Source organism: Eschrichtius robustus, chromosome 10 (genome assembly GCF_028021215.1).
Source record: "Eschrichtius robustus isolate mEscRob2 chromosome 10, mEscRob2.pri, whole genome shotgun sequence".
Taxonomy (NCBI): domain Eukaryota; kingdom Metazoa; phylum Chordata; class Mammalia; order Artiodactyla; family Eschrichtiidae; genus Eschrichtius; species Eschrichtius robustus.
The window spans coordinates 1484235-1497289 of NC_090833.1; the positions used below are offsets into that span (position 1 = coordinate 1484235).

At 57.7% G+C, this 13055-nt stretch overlaps 1 protein-coding gene across 1 annotated transcript in view; it reads left to right on the top strand.

The window, feature by feature from the left end:
• The first annotated feature begins 1665 nt into the window (after positions 1-1665).
• The window catches only part of QSOX2 (quiescin sulfhydryl oxidase 2), a 29081-nt gene continuing 17691 nt past the window's right edge, over positions 1666-13055 (top strand). Inside the window, exon 1 of the mRNA XM_068552856.1 lies at positions 1666-2015. Within this exon, the coding sequence (XP_068408957.1) occupies positions 1685-2015 (331 nt within the window). The 5' untranslated portion in view covers positions 1666-1684. The remainder of the gene's footprint in view (positions 2016-13055) is intronic.

Here is a 13055-nt window from a genome sequence, read left to right on the forward strand (position 1 = left end):
TTTGTCGCATACCCTGGATTTAATCCACCACGTATCCTACCGTCATACATACCCGAAGTCTAACCCTTCTCACCAGCACCACGGTCCACCCCTTGCCTGAGCCCCACTGTGTCTTGGAGGGCGGCGATGGCCCCTCAAGGTTCTCCGGCTTCTTCTCTTCCCCTGGTTTGCTGTCCTTCTGGCACGCTCGCCCCTTCTGCCTCAGGGCCTTTGCACATGCAGTTCCTCTGCCTGGGCTGCTTGCCTCTCCTCACCTCCTTCACCCACGGTCTCCTTCTCAGAGAGGCCTTCCTGACCCCCTGTGTGCAACAGCCCCCTCCTCCTGCCCTGCTTTACTGCTTTTTATAGCACTTAACTTCACCTTACTTGTTTATTTGTTTTGGGTCTCTCTCCTGCAATGCAGACCCAGTGGCACTCAGGCTTGGCTTTGTCTCCAGAGCTTGGTGTGGAGCAGAAGCCCAGCAAGTGTTAGTAAAGGAAGGCAGGAAGAATGAATGGGGAGGGGGCACAAGTGCCTCGTCCAGGGGCCCTTTGGTTTGGATCATCTTATCCAGGGTTTTCTAACCCTTATCTGAAACAAAAACAACAAAGCTCTTTGCAGACAAAATCTTACACAAAACCTCACAATGTAAAGGGCAGAGAGAGGATTGCATTGCTATAAATGTAGTTTGTGTTCAGATCATATCATTTACATATTTAACAATCACGCATAAGAGTGAGGTGGCCTGGAACGTGAGAATTTGACCTTCCAGGCCAATGGATGACGGATGCTGACTCACGTCCGCTCTGTGTCCACTTCCTTTCTTTTCTGTTTTGGTCACACAGTTCAGAGAAAATCTTGATATGCATAAAACAATTAGGAACAGCAATTGAAAAAACAGGTCTGCTGTTATACTGAGCAAACAAGCCATAGGAATCTTTATTTCCTAGGTGCGCAGAGAAGTCATCCCAGAACGTTCCAAAATTTAGCTCTGTAACACATCTGAGTTTGTGCGGGTGTTTTGTTACATCTTATGAGTTAAAATATCATATTAAAAAGTCAAGGTCAGCGTTGCAGACCCTCTGAAGCCGCAGGTAGGGTTGCCAGAGAAAACACAGGACGCGCAGTAAAATGTGAATTTCACTTAAACAGCGGATCGTTTTGAAGTCTAAGTATGTCCCATTAAATTTGCATTTCAGGTATGATACACACGTAGGCTTAGAAACAACTGTCGAAAAAAACCCCAAAAACAAAAAACAGCTCTCCGTTTATCTGAAATTCACATTTAACTGAGCGTCCCGTACCTTCACTTGCTAAATCTGGCGACCCCATCCCAGCTTGGAGTGGGGAGGGGGGTGTGTCTGCGGAGGCGGTGAGGGGGGGGGGGATGGGGCATGGAGGGGCGGAGCCGGGCGCGGTCCGAAGGCGTGGCCAGGCCGTTGGGGCGGGGCCATGAGTTCAGGGGCGGGGCAGGAGGCGTGACCAGGCGGTTGGAGGAGGGGCGAGTCTGTGCCTGGCTCTCAGGGTCCGGGACTGAGGGGCGCCTGGGAACCGGGGCCGGGTGCGCGGGGGCGGAGCTGGGGGCGGGGCCTGGTCTCCGGCGGTGGGGGCGGGGCCTGGCGCTGGAGGAGGGGCCGGGCGCGCGCGGCGCACGTGACGGCGGTTGCCAGGGTGAAAGGTCAGGCGCGGCGCGGCACTCCCAACATGGCGGCGGCCGGGAAGGCGGTGTTGGCGGCGCGCAGCCCGGGAGCCCAGGCGGGGACGGAGGCCCGAGTCCGGCGCCCGCCCCCGGCGCGGCCCTCGCGGCTGCCCCCGCTGCTTGTGCTGCTGGCGGCGGCGGCGGGGCCGGGCGCGGGCGGCGCGGCGCGGCTGTACCGCGCGGGCGAAGACGCCGTGTGGGTGCTGGACAGCGGCAGCGTGCGCGGGGCCACGGCCAACAGCTCCGCCGCGTGGCTCGTGCAGTTCTACTCCTCGTGGTGCGGTCACTGCATCGGCTACGCGCCCACCTGGCGGGCCCTGGCCGGGGACGTGCGAGGTGAGGCGCGCCCCCGCGCGGGACTCGACCCCGGCCGCTCGGCCTGGCACCTGTGACCGCCTGTTTCTCCCCTCCGGCTCGCGGCAGCCTCTCAGGCCCCTTTCACGTTGCCCTACGGGGGCACCTCGCATAGGCCGCCGCTGGCCTGCACCCCGGGGTGTATCCCCCATATGACTCGTGAGATCCAGGGAAGTCGGCTGTCTCAAGTCAGAATGACAAGAATCCTTCTCCCCCAGCCCTCACTCCACAGCTGGGGACAGGGAGGCCTCCCCATTATCGCCTAGCTCTCCAGACCCCTAGTTTTGAGTCCCTAAGACCTTCATTAACGCCCCAGGCCTTTATCCTAGCTGTGTCCCGACGTGCATCCCATCCTCAGTAATTCCACTGCAGTGCCTAGACTCCTCCTTCTTTGAGGATCCCCGTTCCTATTCCAAGCCACTTTCCCTGTAAGTCCTTCTTCACCCTCTTCTGGTTTGGGTAGCTGAGCATATGGTGGATTCTCAGTGTCCACAACATAGATGTCCAACTACGTTGGAGACTTCTCCGTAGAAGCAGAAAAAGACCTTCAAAGCATTTCATTGGTTGGTTCCTTGTTCATGGATACGCAGCCTTGGATAAATCTGTCACCCACCAAACTTCTGGTCATGTTCCCACACTTTATTGATGTTTGGCACCTTCCTCATGTTGCAAATTGCTAATCAGTCACTAAGCTATCGGCCTGCTCTAAATGGCAGAGTTGTAGCCAATTAGGGGTTTTGGTGCAGCCTTCCTGCAAGCTGGACACGCTTCAGAATGGAATGCGAATTGCTCTGAAGTGGGAGCTGGTCTCCAGCAAGAGTGGGGTTTGGCTGGACTCTTGCTGAGGTTGAGCTGACCTCTAATTATGTATTTCAGTGGGCAAGAGAGTAACAAATTGCTGGGTTCTCTTCCTGCACTTTAGTTTTACATCCAACCCTGTTGTGATTTTTTTATATCTAGACAGACTCATAACGAAACGTTAAAAAAGTCTAAATAGGGCTTTTGTGCATGATTCTAAATGATTATTTTTAGATGCGTCTCCTCTTGCCTTAGGGTGTTGGGGCCTGTTGATTCTAAAGGGTCCGTTCTTTGATCTAATGTTTTCTTGAGTCCCTAGTGTTTGGCACTGGTCAGAACTGAAATCAGAGACTATGAAACGGACATTTTACTCCTTAGTAGGTTTTTTTTTTTAAGCCTTTGCTTTGACACCAAACAGAGGACTTTGCAATTCTCTTTTGTCATTGGGCGGCAGAAACACAGATAGGTAAATTAAAATGCGGGTAGCTCTGGCAAGACGTTTGTCACCTATTCTGTGCATATTTTGATTTTTTCAGTTTAGTGTCTGAAATATAAATGTTGTAAACCAGATCTGAGTGTTGCAAAGTATTTCATAGTTGAACCAGCATGTAAGGAGCCTTGAAAATTGTCCGTGGAACTCAGAAGGAAAGTTATTTGTGGAACCGAAACTAGTAAAACCCATACCTAATGGTGTGATTAACTTAACTGTTAGCTAAATAAGGTTATCTTAAACGAGTTGGACATCCTACAAGTCAAAGCAGGAAGAGCAGGCCTGAGACAGAAGGATATGTGGCTGAGAGTGAAAAACAGCTGTGGCTCGAAAGACAGGGCAGGCAGGGGCAGGGTGAGGGGAGCGGCGGCCAGGGGGTCCTGAGAGCCAAACTGCCCGGGGGTCTCCCGAGCGCCAGCTCTAACTGGAGGCAGAGCCTTGGCACTTGGGGTCCCCAGAGAGAGCTCACCTGGGGACTTTGTCGGCCCAGCCCAGGCCTGCTGGATCAGAAGCTCTGGGCGTGAGGCCTGGCGTCCTGTCAGCACAAGCCCCAGAGGTGGAGGATTTCTGTGCTTGGGGACGCTAAGCCTGCAGGACCACTGCAGGAATGGGCCTGTGGCCAAAGGGGGCGGGAGCGTGGCTTATGAACTACTCCCTCGTGGCTGTCCACACACGAGAACGCCCCAGTAAAGGAACCCGTTACTTGGCCCTGGGGTCCCACGTGACTGGCCACAGGGCCCTTCCGCTGCCTCATTTCCGCGAAGTCCCCGTGGAACGCGTTGGGAAGAACTGCCCTCACCCTCACCGAGGAGGCTGGCGCAGCCCCTCTGCCCAGCGCCTTCTTCTGGCCGCGGGCCGTCACGCAGGGGAGGGGGCGCCCAGCGCCCACAGGGTCCGGTCTGAGTGCAGTCATCACCCTGCTGTCACTGCTTTGGGCCGGCTCCGTCACTTGTGAATTGGAGTGTCCGGTGAGTCCCGGGGCACGCAGACCTTGGACTAGGCCCGTCAGCTGCCTCTTCCCACCCCTCTTGAAATGCAGTGTCCAGCCAGCTTGCCCCATCTGCCCCCCACCCCAGTCTCGACAGCAGTGTGGCTTCTAGAAGGTGGGTGGTTACAGTACAGCCTCTACTCCCTGGCTTGAGATTTCCTGGGGCGGGGGGGCGGTCACTGAGCTAGAGGAGCACCTGCTTCCCCTGCTGTCCCCCCATCAGCGCCTCCTAAGTGGCCTCTCCCACTTGCTCAGAGTGGGTAGGGGTCTGCAGAGGGCGGGGCTCCTCTGCTTGGCAGGGCCTCTCTGTGCACAGCTTAGGGACACCTTTGTTTTCCTAAAAGATTTGGATTGAACTTTAGCTCTTCGCTGATATTTTCAAAATTTTAAAAATAATTGTTTTTCCTTCTAAGAAGATGGCTTAACAAACAAAAGGTCTACTGTTGGGTGCCAACTGTCCTCCCAGCGTTTACGTAGATCTGGCTCAGGCCTGTCACTTCTAAGTCCTTCGCGAAACAAAACCCTGCTGTGTCCCTGAAAATCCTTTTGCCCGGAGCTGTGATGTTAGCTCAGTTGGTGATGCCACTTCCTTTTGAGGTGGGAGCTGAGACACCTGTGGGGGGGCAGCCCCCCCCCCCCGAGACGGCCCTGAGGAGCCGCGGAGACTTTGTCGAGGCAGGAGTGTCCCTGCCAGCATCACCGGGTCCTGGTGTCCGGCCCGGCCCATCTCTCCTCCGCTCTGTCTTTGGGGAAGAGCGCCAGGGAAGCAGGGGCAGGTTTTCTGTCATTGGCCCCAGAATTCTTGATGAGAGACTCAGAGGGGCGCCCCGGAGCTGGCAGGCAGGCACCCGCCGCACGCCCCTTCTCCTCCTGTCCCCCACGTGTGGTCACACGGTTGAGTGGCAGGCCGGGGGCACCAGAGCCCCGACGGCTCGCTCCTGGCGTCTGCGGGGACAGCCGGGCACCTTCTTGCTGCTGGGGCTTGGTCTCACCTCCCGGTGAGCTCTTCATCACCAGCGGTCTCCTGGTCAGCATGGCCGGAGGCCTCGTGGACGTGAACTGGACCACCTGGTGTTCCCCACGGGTCATTACCTGTGCACTGCAGAAGGAGGCGGGACTGAGGGAGGAGGGGTGCTGATGGAACGGGAGCTCGCCTGGACCCCAGAGAGGTGGGTGGGCAGGGACGCCCCCCCTCCCTCCCCCGTTATGGGCCCAGCAAAGCCTGTCGTGGGCTCCCGCCACCAAGACTCGTCTGCAAGACCCAGACTTCATTGCGACCAGGTCCAGAGGGACACCGCTGCTGTGTGAAGCCCGCGACACTGAGTGAAGGAACCTGGTGGTAAATGCCGCTGGCCCTGCCTGGGCTTTGCAGGCGAGTCAAGGACCTTACCGATCTTGGGAGCTTTTCCTGTCTCGTGATGCACAGCCTCCAGCCAGCAGGAGCCCGTCCGCATCCAGTGGGCTCACTGCAAAGCCTGCGGGACCACGTACAGTGTCAGCTTAACCACACCGGGCGAACTCGGGGCGTGAAAGGATGCTTGAGACCCAGTCCCGGCCCTCTGCCCCGTGGCGAGGCTGAGGCAGAGCGCCCAACTCCAGGCTGCTCTGGGGGGCTCGTGTATAACGCGTGCTCCTTAGCATGAGGCTTAGTTTCTGCCTAGGCCTGTGTGTCCTGATTTGCAGCTTGAACGTGGAGCTTATCTAAAAAGCCCTTTGCTCGTCCAGGAAGGGGCCTGTGCAGGGACCAGAACGTCCTCCAGCAGCTGGAATGTGGGATCAGAAACCCCAGCATCCCCCTGACTTCCCGAGGATGAGGAGGAAGAGGAGGCCATAATGGAGCTCTGGGCCTTAAGCACAACACTCGGTTGCATCCTTTTAAGCCTCGGAGGTTAATTAATCTGTACTGTAATCATTTTCTAGAACCAATTGTTGCTTGACCATAAATCAGACTTTTATAGATGTTTTATTAGAACTTGATAAGTAATGGTGAAAAGTTTAATCCTGTTAGGTTAAGTAATATGGTTACTTGACAAGGAAACCTGAAATAAATTTTAGTCCACTGTGTATAGAAGCTTAATTGTTTCACAGGTATTTTTTAAGCCTGTGGTACTAAAAACAGACGGGCTCATGAGTGGGAGTGAGGAACGGGCGCGGGCCTCACTGCTGCTCCCTGTGGAGGCTCTGGCGGCCTCCCTGCCTCGCAGCTGGCGCGCTTCACCCCCGTGTCTAGTTGGGGGTGGCTGACGCTGTCTTGTCCTGAAAGCAGGCAATTTGCATTCGGTTTAGAGCGCTTCTCTCCTTTGTGTGGTGGGGTCCCAACAGGTGGGAGAGGCAGGAGGAGGGGAGGGTACCAGTTGAATGGGCAAAGACCCTGAAGCTCAACCTCTGAAATGGTTTGCATTTTATTTGATAAAATAGACTGTCTCCCTTTTGTGTGGGGTGAATGCCGTCCATCTGCTAGGATACTTGCAGTGGCTGCTGGCGCCTCTATAACCGAAATTCTCCCTCATCTGCCTCCTTCCGGGCCTTCCCGCGGCTTCTTTCAAAGGTGGACAAAGGCCGCGTGAGGTGTGGGCAGGCCCCACGCCAGGCTGCCGCCTCGCCGGGGCGCGCCGTCTGGAGCGGAGCCCTGGCCGCCTGTGGACGTGGGAGCCCTCGGGCCGGGCAGGGGGCTGTCCTCTGGCCGCCAGCGTGCGCCCTGCCAGAGCAGCGCCGGACTTCGGCTCTGCGTTAATCCAAGTGCGTTCCCTTTCCCGTGGACCCCGTCCTTCGGGGGAGGTGCAGACAACGAATGGAAAGCGGGCAGCATGAACAGTGGGTTGGAGGGGTGAGTCCTAGGAAGGGGGGAGCGGGGCGGAGGGAGCGGCGCAGGGCAGGGCCGCTGAGCGAGGGGCCCGCCACGTGGGGGGACGGCAGGGCCGAGGCCCGGGGCGGGCAAGACCGAGCCGCGCCCAGAGGGTCCAGCTCCGAAAGGGGCGGGGGGAGCCGTGCTCTCCCTCCTCCTGGCCAGCAGGGAGGAAGAGCAGCTTTCAGCCGGGGCCACACAACCTGGTTCCTCTGGAGGATCCCTGGCTGCTCCCTGGAGGACTGAGGGCCAGAGGCTCGCTGGCCGGCGGGAGTGCCACGGGGAAGGGAGGCGCCCCAGCCCGCGCCGGCTCGCTTCGGGAGGGGCTGACGGGCCTGGGGGGGGTGGGTTGTGGAGGGTAGTAGCGCTTGTTCTCCAGAGCGTTCAGGTGTTTGGGAGTGGCGTCCAGTTGGCGACCGGGAGGAAGGGCGGCTTCCAGGCGGAGTGCACTCTGGGGTAGATGGGGTTTGGCCAGACTTGCCAAGTGGAACAGCTGGCAGCCCGGGGCTCTGTAGCGTCACTGTCGCGTTCGTTTCCAGGGCACAGCTGCCGTTACCGCCCTTGGCCAGGCACTGCCCCGGTCGGGCTGGTTTTCTTCCACATCCTGCTGTTGAGACACATTTAAAACTTGGACAGAAGGTTGGGACTCGTGTCCTCTCAGCGTCATGCGGCCTCATCCCCAGGTTCCCCAAGGACCAAGTCCAGGGGGTGTACCTGTGTTTGACCTTTGCTTAATGACTGTTAGTTCAGGGCTCAGACTCAGGCCGCAGTGAACTCACAGACCTGATCGGGCAGAGATGCAAATCGCTTCTGTCCAGTGGGGAGGGGAACCCTGCTGGCATTGGCCAGCTCTGTCTCAGCTGGGTGGTGCTGGTGGCCGTGTGCTTGGTCCTCTCTCACCCCGAACGGGTCCTGCAGTAACCAGGTCAGGGCATGTGTGACACCTGTTCCCTCTGCAACGTATGAGTCATGCTCTTAGCTTTTTGAAAATTACGCCCTGACACTGACTTAGGATGGACTCAGTGTAGGGAACCCTCATGCTAGTACATTTGCCAAGCATTTCATCTGTTAGAGACGCCCAAGGAAAGACTAGGCCAGCGTAAGTTTTTCTAAAACATCCCACAAAGCATTTCAGCGCGGTCGGACTGCTCCTGAGGCACCGTGGCTTTTCCAGGTGACACCTCAACTTTTCACTGTTATGCTGGGAATAAGCAATTGGTTAAAAACCTGGGGGAAACCAAGGTTGTTTTTCTTTTTCTTTTTTCATTTTGAAGCCACTGGCAGTTGTACTCTATTTTGAAGGGCTGGGTCTACCTACTGGGTGCCTGGGACAGTTGAAGGTGCTTTGGAGGCCGAAAAACCCGAGTAGGAAGATACAGTCTAGGGTCTCTGTTTTACAGCTGGGGTGACACAGGCACAGAGAGACTCCTAAGTTTCCCAGCTCCTTGAAACCTGGTGGCAGAGCGGGTGTGGGCTGGACGCTCTGCCTGCAGCCGGGTGTCCTTATGCTGTCCGGCACTGCCTGCTGCATCGGGGTGGGACACGGTGAGGCTGCAGGACCTTTGGGGTCCATTCAGGGCGGCGGCCCGGTGCCAGCTTGAAGGGGTGGTGGGTGCACACTGACTCCCTCCCAGGAGGGCTCCCAGGGTGCTGGTGCCTGCGGGTGCCCACCCCCAGCAAAGCATCCCCACCCGAGCATCCCCTGTGTCAGGCCAAAAAGAACTTTCCACCTTTTCACTGGGAAGGTGCGAGTTGACGCTGAGCTGGACGAGTGTGACCTGCCAGTTGAGGGCGGGCTGCCCTGCCTGGAGACTTACGAGAAAAGCACGCTTGGGCCTTCCCTGGCGGTCCAGCGGTTAAGACTCCGCGCTTCCACTGCAGAGGGCGCGGGTTCGGTCCCCGGTCGGGGACCTAGGATCCCACATGCCGCGTGGCCAAAAACAGAAAAGTGAGCTCAAGGTCAGTGCGTCATGAATGTAACGGGAGGTGGGGAGGTTCCCTGCCGGGCGGCCTCCTCTGCCTTCCCGGCTGCTGCCCAAAGGCCCAGCCTGGCACAGCTCCAGGGCAGCACGCCGGGTCCCCCTCGGTCATCCTGTGTGGACTTTGAGCTGCTTCCTCACCGGTAAACTAGGAAGGGGGACAGTGGCATCCCAGGCTTGGCTGTGAGGCTTGCCCAGGATCACGAGGAGCAGCGATGCCGTGAAAGCTTTGAGTCCCGAGCAGGACGGAGGAGGGGAGAGCGGCCCTCGCGGCACACGTGCATCGTGCGGGTCGGGCCTGGCCGGCCGTGGTGCTGTGGGTGGAGTGCCAGGCCCTTCCGCTCCGTCCGTGCGTTCAGGCCCGTGACGTGGCTGCGTCCTGTGGTCGAGGTGGGGTGCCACGCTCACGAATGGGTTCCTGCCCTCTGGGGTGGCCCACGTCCAGTGAAGAGAAGGTGTGAGATGTGTTGGGAGTACAAGGATTGTCTGTACGTTTAAGAAGGGGCCACGTTGTGCAGAGGCTTTTTAAAGAAGTTATCAGAGGAAACGGCTGCTTCATTCCACGCGTGACTGTCTGAGGGTTTGGGGGGGCGGACGTTAGGGTGGCGGCGGCGGGGGGCGCTGAGTTGGAAGTGGGGCACGTCTTCGTCTGGAGGCAGCAGGACCAAGCGGGGAGAAGATCCTGGTAGGACCCTCCGCCTCGGTGGAGGGCGGGCCGGGCGCCTCAGGTGCTGCGTCTGCTCTGCCTGCCTGGACGGCGGGCCGCGGGCTCTGGAGCCGCCGAGCCGACTGGACCTCGGGCGGAGCTCCAGCCCCGCCTCCTGCGTAACAGCCAGCTGCCCGCCAGGCAGGCCCCACGGCGCGTAACCTGTGAACTTGCTCTGCTTGGGAAGAGAGGCTGGTGGGGCTTCTCTTGCCCTGGTGACCGCTCCTGGGCAGGGCCAGGGATGGCCTCTGTGAGGAGGCGACATGTGCGGCACTGAGGGAGAACGTGGCCGGGCGCTCAGAGGACAGTGTCCGCCCGAGGACCAGGTCCTGTGGGCTGAGAGCCGGGTGCGTCGTGGTGGGGCCGGTGTCCCCGCGCGGGCCGGGCAGAGTCTCGGGCTGGGGTGGGCGCCGGGCCCCGATCCGGGTCTGCGGGCCGAGCAGCCCGTGGAGCCCGCGGTTCTCGTTTGCGGTCGCAGAGCGGTCGAAGCGGGGCTGTGCGTGAAGCCAGCGCCGTGTTAGGGTTGGGCGGGCCGGCACCTGGGCCTGCGGCCTCCTCTCCCTGCGGCCGCGCGCGGCAGCCGTGCTGGGTGCTGTTTGCGGCCTCCTGCACCGGGGATCCTGGGAGGTGCAAGCTGAGGAGCGGGACACGCGGCCCCCGCAAGTACCCTGAGGTTCCCAAGTTTTCTACATTTATTTTTATAAGTAACACGTACTTATTAAGAAAAATCTGAAAAACAAAAAAGTGGGCCCAAGTCCCACCGTGAAAACTGCACCCTCGTGAACGGCTTTTTCTGTCCGGGGCTGGCTCCGTTGTGTGCATAATGTCAGCTCTTGAAGCAGTTTTCCGTTTTCTTTCTCTCTGGGTCCTAGAGCACTTTTTTTGAAGATGGAGTGCAAGTGTGCCATGGAGATTCTCAGTAAGCCCTGAAGCCCTGTGTCTGTGCGCCGGGGCGGAGGTAGCAGGAGCGCGGTGGCGGGTGCGCCCGCAGCCCGGCCGCCGGGGCGGAGGCGGCCCTGGGAGCCCGGCAACCTGCCACCCGAGCATCCTGCCGTGCGTCCGGGCCTCTGCCGCGCTAAGTGGATGAGGGTATTAACTGTTCTTCCTTAGGTCCTTGTAATTGGACACTCCAGAAAGATGTGACCTGTGATTCGGGAGGGCTCTGGGAATTTTGTTTTCCATCCATTTAAATGGCCTCGAGATGAACCGGTTTCACTGAGGCCACATTAAGTGGAATACTATTCGGTCATTGATTGTGAAAGCAGAACTTCGGTTTTTTTCTTTTTTCTGTTGTTTTTTACTTGATTCTTTGCGTTATATTAACGTCGGTAAATATTTTGTATAATTACAGAGGAAAAAGGCATTTTTTTTAAGATTTTTTTTTTAATTTTAATGTGGACCATTTTTGAAGTCTTTATTGAATTTGTTACAATATTGCTTCTATTCTGTGTTTTGGTTTTTTGGCTCTGAGGCATGTGGGATCTTAGCTCCCCGACCAGGGATCGAACCTGCACCCCCTGCATTGGAAGGCGAAATCTTAACCACTGGACTGCCAGGGAAGTCCCAAAGGCATGTATTTTTAGGGAAAAGTGGTATATGAGGTGGACAAAAAAGTAATGATTGAATCGCTAATGTGTAGAAGCCGTCATGTTTGTATAATACTTAGTGATGGGCAGTATTTTCTCTCTCCTTCCAGGCATGCTTTTAATACAACCTCTAAAGTCTCAGGTCTTAGCAACACTCTGAGAAAACCCGTTTGGCGTGATATATAACCAAATGACTAGTTTAGATGGGTGGTGTCTGTCAGAACTCACCAGCGCCTCAGGGACGGACCGTTGTCAGTTCCTACTCAGAAGTCAACATGGTACAGAAGGCGGCTAGCGGGACTCGCCCTGTCCCTGGCCCGTCCCCTCCGGCCGGTCCTGCCTGGGTGGTTCTCTGCTCCTCTGTGTGTCTGCAGAGGCCGTCAGCTCATCCTGCTTCCCCTGCAGCCCATCCCCCTGTAGGCGAGGAGCCAGGAAACGTTTGGGAATCTTACTGTCCCGGAGAAAGGGAGCAAATCTTTAAAGGGAAAACCTCACTGGAGGATGTTGGGGAGACCGCTCCTTGGAAGCTGGTGACCGAAGGGACGAGCTCCGCCCTTACCGCTGGGTGAGCCGCGCCTCGGGGTCTCCAGGGCGCAGCTTCGTCTGTACAGACTGCCCCCGCCCGCCGTCTGGCCTGCAGCCCTCGGGAGTTAAAGTGTTGGGCGGGGGGAGGGGGGGTGTCAGTAAGAAGGAAGGCAGCCAAAGGTCACCCATCTCCTGTTGGAAGAATGCCACGCCACCTGGGAACGGGCCTCCCCCAAAGCTGAGATCTAGGTCCGCATGTTTACAGAAAACCCGGGGGCAGGGGGCAGTCACAAAATCCAGATGGTGGGAGACCGCGGGTGTAGAAGACAGGCCTTGTTTGGATGCGATTTAAACAAAGTAAGCAAAAATGGGACAATTAGGAAGATTGGACTCCCGACCAGATGTTTGTTGCTGTTGAAGCATGTTGGTCTGAGTTGGTGTGGTGCCGGGAGGACGCTTGTGCTGGGAAAGAAGCTCTTCCCTTTGGGAGGCGCGTGGTCGGTTATGTCGAAACGACTGGCTGGCGGCGGCCCACTTGGCACAGTTGGGAAGGGGCTCAGGGTTTGAGTGAAACGACTCAACTGTGAGCTGGTTAAGTGTTGATATTAAAGGTAGGAAAAAAAATATTTAAAACTGCTCCTTTTCTACTCCCAAGAACGGCAGCAGTGTCTGAGGGTGTGGGAAGGGCCTCGGGGAAAGCATTCGGAACCACTTCCTTGGTGTTTGCACACGGCTGTGTCTTTGGCCTGAAAGACCGGTGGCCAGACGCTGCCGGCCTTTCCTCTCGTTCGAGTGAGTACGCGGGAACGCTCTGGCTAAACGGCCTGGACCACGTGCGTCCAGTTAAACTGTAAACGCTGTCCCGGTGTCCCTGACGGAGGGCCGGCCACGGGCTGATGACAGCCCTCCGTTCCCGGCGCTCTCATCCGTCTCGGGGTCGTTTAATTCGGAGACCGAGGAGGCTGCGGGGCGATTTGCAGGTTCGGCAAACAGCGCTTTGCCGTGTCGCCGTCAGCGATGAGGGTCCCGTCCTCTTTCCCAGCTCAGCTCAGGACTGTCCCGAGGGTGGACGGGCTTGTGGGACGGCCCGCGAGGCTGCGGGCCT